Source organism: Schistosoma haematobium, chromosome ZW (assembly GCF_000699445.3).
Source record: "Schistosoma haematobium chromosome ZW, whole genome shotgun sequence".
NCBI lineage: Eukaryota > Metazoa > Platyhelminthes > Trematoda > Strigeidida > Schistosomatidae > Schistosoma > Schistosoma haematobium.
In genome coordinates this window covers 43,603,524-43,622,120 of record NC_067195.1, presented here as the reverse complement: position 1 = coordinate 43,622,120, position 18,597 = coordinate 43,603,524, and the positions used below count along the sequence as shown (strand labels likewise).

Sequence of the window (18,597 nt, the reverse complement as noted above, 5' to 3'; positions counted from 1 at the left end):
AATCCATATACAAATGTACATTAATAAACTCTAGGTTTATTTAACATTTAGCTAATTCCATTTTTCAAAATGAACAACTAACCATTGTAATCAACTTTGAATAGTATTTGCGTCAAATTACTAATTTTTTTCTTGATCAAATTTAAAGTGGTAGAAAAAGACTGGGATTTCTGCCATTGTTATCAGTATGCACAAGCATCTGAATTGACTTATTTTTTTCAGAATTTAAAGAAAAATTCTATGTTAGCTTTCACCAGAGATAGAGAAATCAGCCCGAAGCTGAACCAAATATATGGTCATATGCTGTATAGCCTGTTAAACAATTTAAAATGAGGAGAAAGGTTTTCCTTACTTACTTTCGGTACTTAACCAATTGGCAACCGCTGTCTTCAAACTGAATGGAATATCAACAAGCCACTGAATTAAATGATATTTTATAGTTTACAATGATGGGTTTGTCAAACACTTGTAGCTATGTTCTATAAATAAATAATTTATTTAACGAGAAACAATTTCCAATTAAGTTAATTTAATTGTCTGCACGAAGATGCGGTTTTCGTGTATGTTTCAGAAATAATCAGATCTGAATCTAAGGTATAGAAATTTAACACGAATCCATATTTTAACATGAACAGTAAAATGAACAAAAAAGGATGTGAAATTATTTGTTGACTTTGTTTTTATCAGAGTTAAAATTGTGGTAAACTAAATGTATAATTAAATAAGGTTCGAATTTCAATAAACTAGGCAGGTTGTTACATTTTCGTGTGTCATCTAATGAAGTTAATTTTAACATTATCAAATATGACTGTAGTTTTTATCCAATATGTAAATGTACAGTGGTATAGGACTGATATTTTGTGGTCATTCAATATAGTTAAATAATTATAATTTTAGAAGTAAATATGATTTAACTAGAATTCAGTATCAGTTATTGTAGTGTCTGGAACAATGAAATTCAGAACTTACATGAAAAGTCAGCACTGAGCCAATACTTAACATAAATATATTTTAGAGTTGTTCTTTATTGTAAAATATTTTGTCTTACCTGAAGGACGAGGCACATATATGCATCGGTCCAAGTTGCCATACCTTATTAACACAACAAGATGAACACCGGATTCATAAAAGTAGTTAATTCAGAGGTGGTAATTTATAAAAGAAAGATTGCATATAAGGACATAGTACAGGAAGAAAGAATTAGTTCGTAGAAAGAAAGATATGAAGTGATTTTAACCTCTTAGTTTAAGGGAAGACAGGGAGTGTATACACCGACGCCATTGTGATCGATTCTGAGCCATGTCACCAAGTCTCCAACCATTGGTTACGATAGTCGCGCGGACCCCAACCAAGTAGTCTGCATCTACCAACATGGCTCAGACTAGAAGTTAGTGACTTCAAGCACTGATGCCACGTTTTGGTTTGGCCGCCCCTAACTTTCTTCCAACCATTTCCAATACCGGATAGCGTTGCACGTCGTGGTAGTTGGTGTTCATTCATATGTAACACGTGGCCCAACCATCTCAGTCGATGAAGATTCACAACCTCATCAACTGATTTACCATCATCCCCCAATACCCTGCGTCTAACCTCACAATTACTTACCCGATGATCCCAGAAGACGCCAGCGATATTTCTAAGTTATCTGTGGTCATATACTAGTAGCTTACGAGTATCTTCTACTATTAATGGCCATGTTTCGCTGCCGTAAATTAAAACAGAACGGACTGCCGCTCAGTATACTCGTCCTTTAATTGATAGACGGATATATCACCTTCGCCATAGATGACGTAAATTGGCAAAAGCCAAACTAGCTTTTCGAATTCGTGTTGAGATTTCGTCAGACACCAACCCATTAGGGCTGATCAGAATCCCAAGATATGTGAAGTTATCGACGCGTTCGACTACTTCACTCCCTATGCTTAGTTCAGGTGTTGACGAGGCCAGTCCTGAAGCAACAACTTGTATCTGGAGGGAGAGGAACGCATGCCAAACATCCAGGCATTGTTGCTCAGTGCTATCAAAATACTCTGCATTTTGTCAGCGTCTTCACCAAACAGGACTATATCATCTGCGTATTCTAAGTCGATAAGTGGACATCCTGGAAGGAGATCGATTCCCGAAAATTCATTCTACGAGAACCTGATTCCCATCAATATGTCTATGATGAAGTTGAACAAAAATGGGTAAAGTGGACAGCCTTGACAGACACCACTTGAGGTTGCAAAAGCAGATGACAGTTCGCCATAAGCTCTGACTCGACTAGTAGTGTTCGAGTAAAGAGCCTTTACAAGGTTTATGTACTTCTGAGGTATGCCTTTCAATGACAGACACTGCCACAGAACCTCTCGTTCTGTAGAGTCGAATGCTGCTTTTAAGTCAAGAAAGACCACCACTGTCGGACGCCTATAAGTATGCCTGTGTTCTAGAACCTGACGAATGGTGAATATGTGGTCGATGCAGCCACGACCAGGTCTGAAGCCAGCTTGATTCTCTCGTGTTTGCAGTTCACGAGTCTCAGTTAGGCGTCCGATACTTATTGAGGCTAGTATTTTAGATACTATATTAGTTAAACTAATTCTTCTATGGTTGTCACAAGATGATTTTAACCCTCTCTTATATATTGAGACGATAAGTGATTTTGATGTAGAACTACTGACTTAAAAATATCTTTTAAATAAAATGATTTTATTAGGATGATTTAGTCCGTAGGAGGTATTTGCTATTGATTGGTCAAACTTGGGGTACCATTGAAATCAAAGGAGCACTGAACAATTATTTTGGCTTATTATTGAACTCCTCAGCAGTATGTATTCACAGGCCTAGGTTTATTGGGTCACTCAGCAAGCTTTAAGTAATTAGAACCACCGACTTTATTATGAGTATCAATTTTCTTTTTCATCAATCTGAATACAAAAGAAAAACATTAACCCTTCTGTTTTCTATTCTCCTATCTTATTTTTCTTTATTCATAGGTGCTTTGATTAAAAAAGATGATGTAGCTCAAGAAATATGTTTCAAGAAAAGTATACAAGCAGCAAACAAACTATTACAGCAGCACGATTCAACGAATCACCGGTTTCAATTAATACCAATAATAGAAACAATTGATGGAGATGACAGTTTCGAAGCAACGCGAAAAGGTTTTATAATCTGCTATATATATATATATATATATATATATATATATATATATATATATATATATATATATATATAATTTTTGTTTCAAATGTAATCTTTGATGGACTACCATACATTAGCTAGTTATTCATGATTATACTTTAACATGTTTCTATATCTATATCAAAGATAGAATTAGAAATATATATTGCTGTATCCTGTTATTCATTTCGGTTATTAGATACACACCGATTAATTGTCACAAACCATGAGATTAGCAGTTATATGATCAGTTTGAAAGTATTTTTTTATCTTTGTTAAGTATCCATACTTTGGTATTTTACTAAGATTACTCATAATTTTTAAAATGTTAGAATGATACTAAACTGCGTTTAAATAGATCAGTGGATTAGCAACTGATCGAATGAACAGTTTTGTGACACATTCAACTTCATGTCCAACCATCATTTGTTTATAGTGATCATTTATACTGTTTAGAATGAGTTGTAAAGTGATGTCAATCTCATATAGGCTAAGCATACAATTTACTTATCTTACAAACTGTAGTTTACAAACACGGTTTCTGGAATAATGCAAAATATATACCACAAGCTTGAAAAGTGTACCGAACATAAATGAGAATTTTTTATGTAAGTTGCTAATTGAAATTTTGTAGATCTCTATGAGTTTTAATAATTTAATTCATGAATCTATCTAAGCTAGGCCGCCAGTAAAAACCTGGAAGCACTGGACGGCCGTCTCGTCGTACATGTGACTCACCAACAGTTCGAGTCCCTCATGCAGGATTGTGGATGGGCACTACTGAGGATGAAACGGCCGTCCAGTACTTCCAGGTTTCTAATGGTGGTCTAACTTAGATCGACTCATGAATTCAACTATTAAAATTACTACAATCTTCACAAATCCTCATTCTGATAAAAACATTTATTATTGCCTGGTAATGTTTTTATCCATTTTTGTCGTCGGATATGAGAAAATTCATCTTTAAGTGTATCTATAGATTCATGTCTACTTTTTGCCAGTAGTAATAACTCGGAATGTTAGGACAATAATTGTTATTATTGGTCGATTGACCACAACGTTTATTAATATAAATCACACTGATATTTATTGACTATTCACAAACTACATGGTCGATAAGTGCTGGCGTAAATGAAGTCCCGTATAGATCGTAAAGTATAACTGTCATTTAAGATTGTTTTAATCATCGATCGATATAGAATAAGTTATACCTTGAAAACAGCAGAGATTTTGAATAGTGAGCTCTTTGTTTACTCATCGATGACTGCTAAATGGTTTAGAGTTGGGATGAGAAGGGACGACTCATACTATCAATACACCACTAAGGATATTGTAGGAATTTGGATTGTTAGACGCGAGTTTAACTCTCAATTAACAGATATGTTTACAGGAAAGAGTAAAAATACTGTGATCTAGTCAAACGAGGAGTCAAAATATACAGCAAAATAGTCGAATATTTTTCACTTTACCTTGAATATTTTGCTCCACCGAAGTAGTAATCACATAACATTCCTAAGGAAATTCCTAATTTATGTATTTTGTGGAGAAATATAAAATAATTTTAACTGAGCCAAAGTATCTTTTATGTTATAATGTACTTGATCATTAATTATTTATGATCGGACTTCAATGCAAATCTGTTACATCAGTAAAGTAATAATAGGGAAGGAGGAGAGGAAATATATTTAAGTTATTAGCAATGTGACTGATCTCTTTTTTTAGCAGTCGTTTGACTTTAGCAACCTCCTTTATGAATGTAATAGATTCTCTCAGCTATCTGTAAAGTTTAAGTTATTGTCAACATGTATGGATATAACTAGTACGGAAAAAAGACTTAAGTACGTATTATTTTAGTCTTTTCTGTCTTATAAAAATGTTTTGAGATTTTTTCAACTCGTAGACATAAATAGCTGTTTTATACAGAAGAGGAGATGAGATGTTCATACATAAGTATCTAGTTGCTTATTTCCTGATTTCAGAAAGGAAACTTCGTAATTGCGATTTCTTGTATTCTTCACTCTTGTAATGGTGACTAGGTTTTTTGAATGGCAAAAGGTTAATTCTTTGCTTTAAACTTGAATAATAAAGCTAGAAAATTAGGATAATTTCTTTGAATTTCATCTTTACAGTTTTTCTTTTTAAGAACATGATATATAGTTACAAAGGGATTTTTTTTCTACTTTTACTAAAAATAAACAAGATTTTCAGCTGTTGATTTCATTTATAATTTTTCTCTTTTCATATTAAATTTTATTAATACAAGGATTTAACTTTAGGTCAACCGTACTCTTGAAATAGTTGAAGACTGGTTAGTGGTATTATTATTATTCTTATTATTAGTTGTAGTAACAGTGCCAGTGTTAGTGAACCAGATGAAAAGCCTCAAATATTGAGAAATAAGCTTGAAAATGAGGTCACTAATAAATTACAAGTAGATGCTTATAGTCCACTAACATAGCCGTTAATGTCTCTGCTATTACCATTCAAGAACATTTGATTTAAGTTTAATTCACTGTTTTAATCGACTGTATGAGAAAGATTATAGAAAAGTAACTTCACTCACTGATATAGTTATTTGGACATTCAAACTTTAAGTAATAATTTTGGCTCTTCTTTTCAAATACATTACAGCCTGTCAGTTAATTGAACGTCAAGTTATCGCAATTTATGGGCCATCTACACCGCACGCATCGTCGGCTGTACAAGCTCTATGCAATCAGTTCGGTATACCACACCTACAAATTGACTGGGGTTACCATCAAACGTCTCGCGGTTATGCATTAAATGTACATCCACATTATTTAGCATTTGGGCAAGCTTTATATGATTATGTACAGAAGGCGGAATATTGGGATACAGTTGCTGTGATTTATTCTAGAGAAGAAAGTAAGTGTGCTTATTAACTTTGAGAGCTTTATTCATTATAAACATGTAGTCGGCTAAATTCCTCTTCAAGAACAACACTTAATAATTGCTCAGTATCGAAGCAAACTTTGAATACAGTATCATCAGTCTGCTTCCAACTGTGTCATTCTACGGTTTGAAATATTTCTAAAACTAAAAAGAATTTATTTTTTCAGCCTTAATTGACTACAGTTAGTTATGTGGTGCATAGTGCAGTTCGTATACATGTAAATCAAAAATCATGTTTCACTTAAGGTCCTATTACTCTGGGTTCATACTTTAAGTGCATTAATTTCTGTGTTAAAGTTCTCGACATTTTTGAAATATCATGAGTTAGGTTAATTTTCTGTCAAATCTATATGTCAATATTCCTTAATGGTAATAAGAAATCGACCAACACGATCGGTCCATAAAAAACAGTTTCTTCTGAATACCAGGATATTCGTTCAAAAGACGTAATGAAAGTCAAACAGTTTATTGGTTAGAAGTTTTTCTCAATGATCTATCATCTATTATTCTTTGAAAACAATTTAAGAACATGTCCATGACGTACTAGGATGAACAACAAATTCATTATTGGAATTAGCTCATAGTGACCTTTGACAGTATTTTTAAATGTCATTACATCTACTACCTCACTGGTTGAAATATTCCATGGCAATCTCGATAATTTTAAGATGACCTTATCATTGACTGATATTAGCTGCTAAATCATTGGGTATCAAATCTTTGATGGCGTTCAAGGTTCATTTTTTGACAAGGATTTTTATGATAGGAAGAAACAGATGTCTCGTGCTTTCTGGTTTTCATTTACAGTTTTACCAAAGTTGGTTTATGATGTAAATTGTCAGATTCAGAAAATTCTACAAACATTTCATCACAAAAATCACAAAGCATTCCAGACTTATATCACCCTCAATCCCATGCTAATTTGCATTCAGATCTGTCTTATGGTGAGTACATTACCGTGTAAACACTGGATCAAAATACAGCGATTCCGAATTTCAAATTATAGTCCATGAAAGATATAGGTATAACGTTATTACATCGTTTCACTGATTCTTTCAAAGTAATTATGCTTTAATAATGTGCTTTTAGGTTTATTGAAATTCGATTATCTATTGAGAACATTCGATCAACCATTGATGCTTCGTAAATGGGATGTATCTAATGATAACCAAAAATATGTAATTAAACAGTTTAAAATTACTCAAACACATTTTCGTTTTATTGTGGATATACCGTTTTGGGAGATTCAAGAATTTTTAGCACTTGTAAGTGACTGTTAAATTTCATTTTGCTTTCTTAAATATAATTATAATTTACTAATGAAATAATATTATTCTGCATCTCAACAACACAAAAAACGACATGATTTGAAGGTAATACAATGAACTGATAGTATTTGGTCTCTCTTTTTGTCAATAAAACACCAACAAACAAGTTTAACTAATTAGAAATTTTAAAACTTCTGTTATATTTGAGATTCAAACTCGGACATATAGATAGGAAACTAACTTCACTAGGAAGTTTGAATTTGGATGTGGAACGATAGAGAAATATATTCGAGAAAATAACTATCCTTAGTTGTATGTAAACAAATATATTGATGAATTTTGTATAAATTTCACAGTAAAGAAAATTGAGGAAAGAAGCTTCATTGATCAGACTGTTCAAGGCTGATGAAATTAACCAAACACTAAAAGCTCAACTTAATAGTTGATATCACACAAATAGAGCTCGTTATAATATGTCACGTCCGACTTCATAAGTCACACTTTTTGTATTCACCAAACAGGAAGTTGTGTCCACTATTGAAATTTGCAAAATCATGAAAATAAGGAGATTAAGATTTATTCAAAAAGAGTCACTTTTGAACTAACAGCTGAGTAAATCATGTGAAAAAATTTATTCTCTACCACTTTCTAACTGCGATTAGAACCCACTAAGTTCCACTATACATTTCTGTCCTCCTTTATGTTTGAACGATTGTCGTTATATTGTCTAGTGAAATTATTTTCTCTATTTCCGAACTATTACTAGACATTTAAGAGATCCTTTTCAGTATTGACGTCAATGACTTCTATCCAATAGTTCAGATGATAAGATTTAGAAGGAATTAATTACATCCACACGTTGCTAACTTGGTAATAGTCGTCTGCGAAAATTCGTAGCTACGTGTCGAAGACTAGTATAAAGGAAGTGGAGTATTTAAAGGCTGATAAAAAGTTTGTCTTTCTAAGATTTAGTGTCAAGGATGATGAAGTAGCTGGAAAAGTTGATTTTAGATTAAAGACCACATTAAGAAGAACTTATCCGGCTGCTGTGTCTTTATGTCCGACTTTTTATCATGTAATTTAACCGCCAATCGAAATACGACTTATACAATCTTAGCACGGTGCCGAACCACTGACGTTTGACTGGTATGAGCAGCCTAGCGTCCTTATTGGTCCTATGCTCGTCTACCCGTCCAATTGAGTCCAAAACACGAATACCAGCTTCCACTATGCGAATCATATATTTCAAACATACTGGGTTTATATATCAAACAAACAGACAGCAGCAAACCATTAAAATGGGAAATAACATTTTTACACAATAAAGCCAAAACGTGGCTGTAAACGTGTGAGATAGTAGTTAATAAACTGAGCATAATTTAGGGACAGTAAATCGTATAATAATAAATTATGGATCAAAATGAAGCTTATAATAATAGGAATATAAATATACATAATCTAATTATTGAATAGTTATAAAGTAAGAATATTTACAGAATATTAGTCCATTAATAGTCTTCGGAAGTTACCCGTAATTTAATCTTCACTAGGATATAACACCAGCCCCTAAGCTAATTTCTCAATACCAAACAAATTTCTTATTCCAAGTCACTTGCTACCTCCATTTGTATCTACCAATATATATGTTGGTGCCAAAGTACGTATTCTGTAGGAACACAGAGAAATGTTGGTGTCCGTTTCTTTGCGTATATTCCACAAAAGTTGAGGCTAAAAGAACAGTACTTTTTTCAGCATTGAAAGTACTCGTCATTTAAGTTCCAGTAGGTTTGATATTAGCATTTTAATGTCTTTCAAGATTAGTAATAAACAAAGGAGTTCGAATTTATTACGCTTGGTTAAATCTACTGTTATAAGAAGATCTAAACAGAATTTAAAGTTCCATAAAGTCAGTCGTCAATTATGCTTTGCTTTGGATCACCTCAGTTCCAAGTGTTCATCGGTTTACTTTTTTTATGATCTCTTATATCTTGCATCTTATCAAGGGCTTTACTTGGTAAGTCACATTTTAGAAGTATTACATAATCCATAACATCACTCTTCCACTTCCAAAATTTTATTTCCATATTCCATTCACTTTTCTCTTCAAGGATATTAGTAAATTCAAAAGCAATGATTTTGTCTTTCATACTAATTACTGTTCTCTAAAGGATAATTTGTATCTTGGATTCTATGTATACTATTCATTCAAGTAATTTTTATCACACGAAAAGTTTATTGACATAAAATTATTTAATTGTGTTATCTACAATTCATGTTGTTCTCATTTAATTTTTTAAAACAAACCGATTCTATAAAAATTAACGTTTACCACAAACTAACGTGAGTTACTATTTAAGTGTGCAGTTAAATAAAGTCGGTAGATGAAATGATCATTTGTGGAAAGGTGTGGTATCTATTTATATTTTGATTGGGAGTATAATAGATTGACGTGATTTCTATCACTTTATGTTTTCAGTTAACGACGAAAAGTTGTTACCAATATGAAGGATTTTAGAGGTGATATTCCGGTATAAAATAATCATAGTAATAGTGGCAGAGCTTGAACTTTCTACTCAGCCTAACCCTTATAAATCTAGTCAAGAGGTTATCTCACAAAAGTCTACTCACTGAGGTAAATAACGAACTGTATTCTCTGGTTGACCGAAGTGAGCAATATAAACTGTTAGGTGCTAACTCAATAATTTGAGAGGACTAAAGGTCGTGGGTTTAATTTTTAATGTTATCGTAAATATACGCTACTTAACTGTTTCCTGATAGGAAGAAATACTGGTCCAGTGTTTCTTGTTATTCAAAGATTGTCTAAGTTCATGAAATTGAAGTCTGGAAAGTTTGAAATTACACAAGCATATTCTTAAGATTTCAGTTAATGTTTCTTTTATCATGATATTTTTCAAATCATTTAACTTGTATAGTTCGAAATTTTTTCCAAAAAGTATCACTTTATTTAAGTTCTTCTGTTTTAATGTAAACAGGAATTTTAGGCAAGGGGATTTTATGTTTATCTGATTGTAGAAAGCCTGTTTATACTATAAAAATAAATTTCATTATTAACTGATGTCAGTTATAAAATTGGGGGAGCTGACGGACTTGAGTGGTACTTTTTCATTTCTTTGACAGAATTAACTGAAGACACTCTATATCTTATTACAAACACAACCCATTTTGACCAGTTTGTGTCTCTGGAGTAGCATTGTTGTAGTATAATTATAAAATTAGTAGCTTCTTAGGAATTCAAAAACGTTTTTCCGAAATTTCAAGCTTAATCTGGTGACCATAAATTTCCAACTTAACGATACATTAGTTTCTTGATCTTTATACAACTCAGAACTGGAGCTAGATTCTGAACAAGTTGTAGTCATTCACTGTTAAAGACTACAGAATTAGAATTCAATATATGTTTATTACTCCGTGATTTTCAATGATTTTTCAGTTGATGTCATATTGTCAAGAAAATTTAATTTGTTTCCATTTTCTGAATTTGTTAATTGAACCAATTTTTTACCAATTATTCCTTTTAAAGGCAAATGCATACAATATGACGTCACAATATTACAGTTATGTATTTACTGATTGGGTAAGAATTTCATTTTCTTTTTCTATCTCATTGACGCTGAGACTGATATGGTATTTTACTGTCCTCATAAACATGTGTAAACATCTATAGACCAAAGTTTTGCTGAACCGAACCTTCATTAAATTCAGCTGAATTTCCAGTGTAGTGGATAACTATTTTTACACGTACTACCGATGAAAAATCCAATATCATGTCACAATGTTCACTGATAGGCTCTTAATTCTTGTCAAATAGAATATGATTATTTATGGGAAAATAAATTAACTTATTATTAATTATGTAATGATAGTTATGTTTAACAAACATTGTGTTCACTATACAAAAAATGTAAGATTGTTATAATAGCTTGGCCATAACAATTTCGATTACGTCACTGAAAGACATAGATCAAAATTCAAAAAAAAAATTCTGATATATAGTTATTTATATTTACAACTAGCAAAGTCGTTATCATAAAGATAGAAGACATTTCAAGCTTACTCTTTATAAATATTTCGATTATTATCAATTTCAAAGGTCTACCAAGTTCGTATTTTATTTTTTCTTAAGGATGTTCAACTGGTTGATCCAAAGGCTTTTGAATCCGTTCAAGGAGCTAATATTACAACATTCACTATTTTGCATCCTATGAATGAAGATTCTGGTTACGGTGTTGCTGCTTTAATTGATGATATACGTGTAACCGCTTTACAAGATAAACGTTTTACACGTAGTTCAACATCACGACGTATAAGTCCTGTAAGTTATAATGTGTTTGTTTTAATTCATCAAATTATTCTAACTCATAAGCTGTTTACTTTTTATTATGTTTTGAAAATCCAGAAGTTTGCGTTAAACATACACTTAATGGGTTACATTGAGTATTAAGTAAACTAGATTAGAAATCAAAACACTGTGGAGTACATATAATATTTTTCGTTTCGTTTCATATTTTTCCTTGGATGAAAATTGTAGGTTTCGCAATGAGAAAATTATTGTCGTACACGTAATTCAAATATGAACTAAGCGAAGTTATAGATTATAGGAGTGATCATTTTATTTTGATTTTTCTTTTTAGCAAAGACAACCGATTGAATCCTTTCAAAGTATCAGTTTATTCGTATTTTGTAAGAAAAATATTTTGGGTTTAGTCGCGTTAATTATAGGTGATTTGGGTATAAACTTTGTTTAATGTTTTACGTGAGATTGAGAGCAATGTGCATAAATCGATACAAAAGTTGTCACAATTTGCTAATGATATTTTCGATAGATGCTAGAAGTGTCATCCAGGAAGTGGAGACTCAGTATATGAAGTCCTGGGTTCGAGACTCGATGTGAGCGTCAACACCGGAATCCCGGTACATCCGGTCAACAGATACTAAATAACTTGTAACGCGTGTCCTGGATATCAATAACTGCTGTTGTCCAATATATAATCAACCTGTAATTACTATCAGTATCGTTGAATTCCCTCATGGAGCCTATATTTTTAGAACAACGACAGATCAAATACGGTCGAGAATATCAGCAACACAATAAGAAATCCATACGGTCATAATTCATTCTTCAGGATTTTAATAAAGACCGTACTACTATATGTCTGCGTAGAAACATGGATAAACTTGGTTCACGAATAACATCAAGATTGAATTTGTTCCTAATTTGTTGGTATGGATTCCTTGAATTGTATGGTTAAATGTCACACACTTCGTACAATCAAGTCGATAGCATGTAGACGTGAAGTGTGGTCGTTAAATTGACATTTCTAAAAATACACAAATGGAAGTTCACACTGACTCATAAGCTGTCATTCTAAGTTTTTTTTTTAAAAGTTCTGTAAGCCTAGTGAATAAAATAAACCAAACATTTTAAATTCATATATCTCATATGATCTATTTTCCTAAGTACTTAGTCCTATTACATTTGGATAACTACTAGAGAAATATGCATCCATTTAAAAAGTTTGTAAATTTCAACTTTTGTGAAGTAGTCAGTCAATTAGTGTTACAGGTTTTAGTGATGTTAAACAACTATCATGTTGAATGACTAACATCCATATTTTTTTAAAGAATCGTAAACTTCCTTTGAAACGTTGACACGCACACGAAAATGATGAAAAATCCTTAAAAACAACTAGTTTAATAATAAATTTTAGACGAAAATTATGGAAATCATATAAATGTGTGTTTCATAACACTTGATTTTCGTTAGGATTAAAAAGCTTATTCATTTATTATAACAAGATAGGTGATCTAGTCGACCTTATTCAAGTACAAACATGATGAATAAAGTGACAATCAAATATGAAATGGTACTGAACATCAATTACTATCCTGTGGATGGTCAAACACTACACACTAAGGTAAAAGGTACAATTGCTTCATCTTTATCAAGAGAATGTAATTTATATTACCACAGCTTATTTGATGTCTATGAAGTTTCTTTGCATATAGAGGTAAGTTAAAATTTAATGAGTTTAAACTCCAAATGTATTTTCATAATTGAATTGTTGATCGAAACGTTACCTAAACATCTTGGGGCTTTATGACAGGTTTTTAAAGATTGTAAATAAGGGAATTTGTTCTTGTCATTAATATCTCATAATATTATATTTTTAGGTATAATAACAATATAACTAAAAAGATTCTTAACTATTGTCTTTATAGACACATTCTGCACTTTTGTATGATGGTTTAAGTTTATTAGCAATGGGTGTTTTGTCATCCTCCCGGTCAACAAATATTCTACCACCAGCTGGTCTCTCATGTTCCGTTAATCGAGTGTGGAATCCAGGATTAACATTGATCAATGATATAAAAGCTGTACGTAGGTGTTTCATGATCAATACTCCTTTTGCGTTTATTTAAATAATAGTAACATAAATACTATTAAAGAACTTTATTACCATACTTTAATACTGTACATTAATTTCACGAGCCTTTTTGTTGTTGAGAAAACAGTAACTTGTAATCCGTTAATTAGAAATACAGGTTCGAGCACGTCATTCAGTGTGATGTCAGATTTTATCATGAATTAACAATAATTGAAGATCAACAGAGACTAAGAAGTGTTGTGTTATGGTTTATCCTTTAAGTAAAATCTACAACAAAACATAACGATTCTATCTGTAATTAAACTCAGAGCCTTCATCCTTCATAGTGTGCATACTATATTTAAAAAAAACTATATAGAAAGTTAATAAAACAGTGACCCACAATTCTGTAATACAGTTTTCTCTATCATGTAGTTCATAACTAACCTAATGAAAGAATTCGGCCATTAAATCTGAACAATTGAAAAGTAGGAATTCGAATGATCACTGAAGTATTACTCTTTTAAAAGCGATATTTATGTTAATTCTGTGAAAACTTGGTAATAAAAATGTATAGCATAAAAAGACCTATTTTTATGAATGCGATGAATAGAAGACTTTAAAGAATAACACACATATATTCTTACAAATATGCAACTATGATTTTTTCGGTCAAATAGTTTTTAATAACAAATGAAAGAGGGAAAACAACACTCTAGAGATTACTAATTATGATTAGTCTGTTTTCTTATAGTTGAGGACATAACTATCCCATGGGATATAATGTTACATTGTTTAGTTGCCTCAAGAATATCGAAACACATTGTTGATCAGTTTAATTGAATCAACAAGTTTTGACGTAGGGAAAAATCAATTATACAAGTGGATTGAAAACATTGCTTGCTGTTCCTCAGCATAGATGTACATTTAACAAAAATGATTAATGAATTTTAAAAGTCTTTGATATATGATACGCTTTTATGTGGGTTTATTTTGCTTTTGTTGACTCAAAATCTAGGTCAAATAGTTCTTAGTTTTCATCATACTGCATACTATAGCTTTGTGTCAGTTACGAGAATACCATGTTTTTTTTATACTGCTATTGCGTTTCATGGTTGTCTCGTAGAGATCAATTTGTTGCAGCCTTAAAGTCAAATAATGAGGATGCGTAGTCGTTTGATTATAGAAAAAAGACACCACGAAATAATCAAGGTTATAAAAACTACTGACATATGGGTAAATTCAGACTTCAAACTACAAGATACTGTCAGTCATCAACCGGTACTGATATAAATGTCAGTTCAAACTACCATATTTTAAATGACCAAAATTATCAATTGGAAGAAACCATTTGTTCGTTTATATCATTATTAGTAAGGATATGTGTTGTTGCGTTTTTGATTGTTAGGACTGAATTTTGAGTTGATTGCCAATGTTAAGAATAATATTAGGATCCAGATACATTCACCTGATGAATCTTCCATAGGATTAAACCCTGATCCTGGATTATATTGTTAAACAACCACATGAAACCATTTATTTGTTAGTTTACTCTGTACTTAAAATAGCCGCGTCTCATATAAACTACCAAGGTTTATTTGATGCACTATAACGAGCGCAAAATTAATTGAAATGTTAACAGAATTAGGCCACTATGTGAAACCCTTTCAGCAAATATTTTCTAGAAAATTTTAAAGATTAAAATATTATCTAAATTACTAGTGATCATAGCATGTCTCAAATAATGTTAATCGCAAGGTTATTGTTTGTTTAAGAAATTCAGTCATGTTTAGCTCCATTCAAAACTTCCGGGCTCATTCCTACTTTGGTTTCAGGCTAGAAGTCAAACTAGTTTCACTGTTTTTCTAAAATATCTAGGATCTACCGTATTTGAAACGCCTAATTATTCGGATTTTTTTATTGATCTTGATCAAACCACCAAAAATGCGTAAATATTCTATGGTTGTGTGGAGTCGTGATGTTGATGATTCAGTAATCAGTAAATGAATAATTGTATGGCAAATTTTACATCACTGTCTGTTGACTGCAAAATAGTTCATTTGTTCCAGATGAATTAGTGATAAAATATACAAAGTTTGGTCGATAACGTTTTTTGTTAAACAAATATTTTATATCCTAGACAATATTATTTCTCCCTTTTACATTACGTATAACTGCGTACTAGAAATTACTCCAGAAATTCATCTATTTCTAATGTATATTTGTAACAGAGTTCAGTTTTTATTGATCGTAAGATTACTAATTACTTGTGTCACTAAATGTAGACTGGATTAGATTAATTTCATGTAAAAACCCCTTTAAAACTAATTGTGTTTACTGATTTTTAAAGTCTCAGCAAATATTCATCTTAAACACTTAATAAAAATACTATTTGATTAATGCTCTTTGTCTCATTTCTCTAATATAAAATCAATCAAGGTTCATCCAACTAGTTTTCGTGGCCTTACTGGACCATTTCAATTCGATGGACATGGATGGCGTTCTAATGCTCATTTGATTATTTTGGAATTAAGTCGAAATGGTTTTCAAGAGGTATGGGAATCAATTCTTTTACTGCCTATTCATAATTGCTAGTGAATTCGATGTGTGAAATAAGTATTACAGTGTAGATTATTTTCCACTACATATATAAGACAGGAAATATGGAAATATCAATAAGTCGCTTTAATACCTGATTTGTAGATAATGCGAATGTCCTTGATGATTTTAATGGTAATGTTTAATTATACACCAGAAAACACTTTACATGACAATGCTTAAAAGAAATTTCTGCTGTTTAAGTTTATGTACGACGTCGGCGATAAAAATTGTTGACTATATAAAGAAATTACTGTATCAGGAATTAGTCGATAAAATTATGTGTAACTTACGGAAAAGAATAACAACAAAAATCAGTGTGATTTTCTAAGCAGTAAATTGTTGATTATTCACGTAACCTGACATAAACATAAATGTTAAGATAAGTAAAATTTATGCTTTAATCTCTTTAAAACGTCAGTGCGAATATTCCTACAAAAAGCAAACACTCCCATTTATATATAATCCTGTTTGATTGGCGTTTATAATCTTTAACTAACTTTGACAGATTCATCAATCAGCTTATTTGTTTGCAGTTATCCTAATAGAAAATAAGCATAGTATTAGTGAGAATGCCGGTGGGCGGCGTATGCTCCTCCACGAGAGGTAACATGCGTAAGGAAGTAAGTAGTATTAGTGAACAGAAAGATATTATCGATATCCATATTACTAATATGTGTTTTATTTTTAAATGTGCGTGACTTACTGTGGTTCTGAGGCCATTTGAAAATAATGAAATATGATTGTTTTAATATTTTTATGGTGACAAGTTAATATGATCAGCTTCATATGTCTTAGGATATAAGCTTTTTGAAACGAATTATAGAATTGAATGATAAGTTCATAAATTTTTGTCTAGTTTGACTATATAAAGTGTTTTAATGATCATGTGAAATGAAGCAAATGAGGCGTGATTTTGTAATTTCATGTATGGACTTAATAGCAATAGTAATTAGAATTCATAATTTCATTGTTGCAGTATGCGAACCTCATTGATATTTGATTGTTTAGTTTTCCTATAGTCAAGGCTTATGTTGAATAGGGATGTGTCGTATATATGCGAACTGATATAAGTTTAAGAATTTTCGTAAATCAAGAGACAATCAACATCTGTCTTTTACTAGTTTGAATCATATCAGCTGTGTGGATCTACACACATATACAGAACTGATTTTGGAACAATTCGGATTTATTTCAAATACTCTCGATTTTTTAAAGTGAAATCTTCAAAAGAAATAAAGTTAATGAACACATTATACATGTACTTTATAAGTATTCGATTTCAAAATGAATAAAATATTACGATGCTTCACCCCAAACGGCAAATAAGCTCATGCTCCTTGGAAATGAGAATGATTGTTTTTAATATCATAACTTGAAGACTTTTCTATACGGAATATGGTTGTATAAAATTAATATAATACAGAGAATGTGAAGGTTTGTATGTCCCTACTTAAAGATAAAGTGGTCTTTCGGTTTATTTTAGAAAAAACGATAACTTTTGCTCCAAAACCCCAAGTCTTAAATTGAGTCGTTAAACCCTTACTACTAACATCATGCTTGTTGAGATGAATGTGATAAGTATGAAATTCAAATCATGTTTAGAAGTTTTAACAACGTCGAACTATGGATATGTTTGTGTTTAGTCTGAAGATGTGTTGTTGCTGTTGTCGTTGTAGTAATACTAAGTTTGATGAAAGTGTGGGAATTCGCTGGAGAGACTCAGTAATTAAACAGGATGTATGCTTGCGTTTAAAAATGAAAGTAATAGGCTTCAGTTAGTAGTGCGTAAACGTAAATTTAAAACAATCTGGTAAGTTTATAATACAATATGATCTGTAAACATCAAAAACACTACTGATAAACATAACAACGTTTAGTGTAACTTGTAAAACTGTCAAGTTTCACTAAGTAATCTCAAAAACTTGGTTAGAAAAAGTGAAATTATCAATTCGCAGTTCTTGTTTCACATTGTGCAGCATGCTTTTATTTATATGATGTAAGCAAACGTATCTTTAAACTAACCACAGTTTTCAGTGATTCTCTGTATTATGTATAATGTCTGTTATGCACTTATTCAATTTATTTTGTATGCTAAACAGTACGGCTATTGGAACATGGACAAGGGATTGGTGGTTACGAAAAATTTCAGCCTGACTAAACAAGAATATCAATCAGAATTGAAAGGAAAGGTTTTACGAATAACTACTCAAGAAGTAAGTTTATTTTTAAAATTTATATTTTTTATGAAAACAGTTGTTTATCAC

General features: G+C 31.5%; 1 protein-coding gene across 1 annotated transcript in view; it reads left to right on the top strand.

Moving 5' to 3' along the window:
* Positions 1 to 18,597, top strand: part of GRIK1_3 (Glutamate receptor ionotropic, kainate 1) — a 44,370-nt gene that overhangs the window by 12,360 nt on the left and 13,413 nt on the right. Inside the window, exons 3-10 of the mRNA XM_051211480.1 lie at positions 2,976 to 3,143; positions 5,797 to 6,051; positions 7,168 to 7,343; positions 10,888 to 10,941; positions 11,491 to 11,679; positions 13,587 to 13,742; positions 16,172 to 16,285; positions 18,433 to 18,546. Of these exons, the coding sequence (XP_051071544.1) occupies positions 2,976 to 3,143; positions 5,797 to 6,051; positions 7,168 to 7,343; positions 10,888 to 10,941; positions 11,491 to 11,679; positions 13,587 to 13,742; positions 16,172 to 16,285; positions 18,433 to 18,546 (1,226 nt within the window). The remainder of the gene's footprint in view (positions 1 to 2,975; positions 3,144 to 5,796; positions 6,052 to 7,167; positions 7,344 to 10,887; positions 10,942 to 11,490; positions 11,680 to 13,586; positions 13,743 to 16,171; positions 16,286 to 18,432; positions 18,547 to 18,597) is intronic.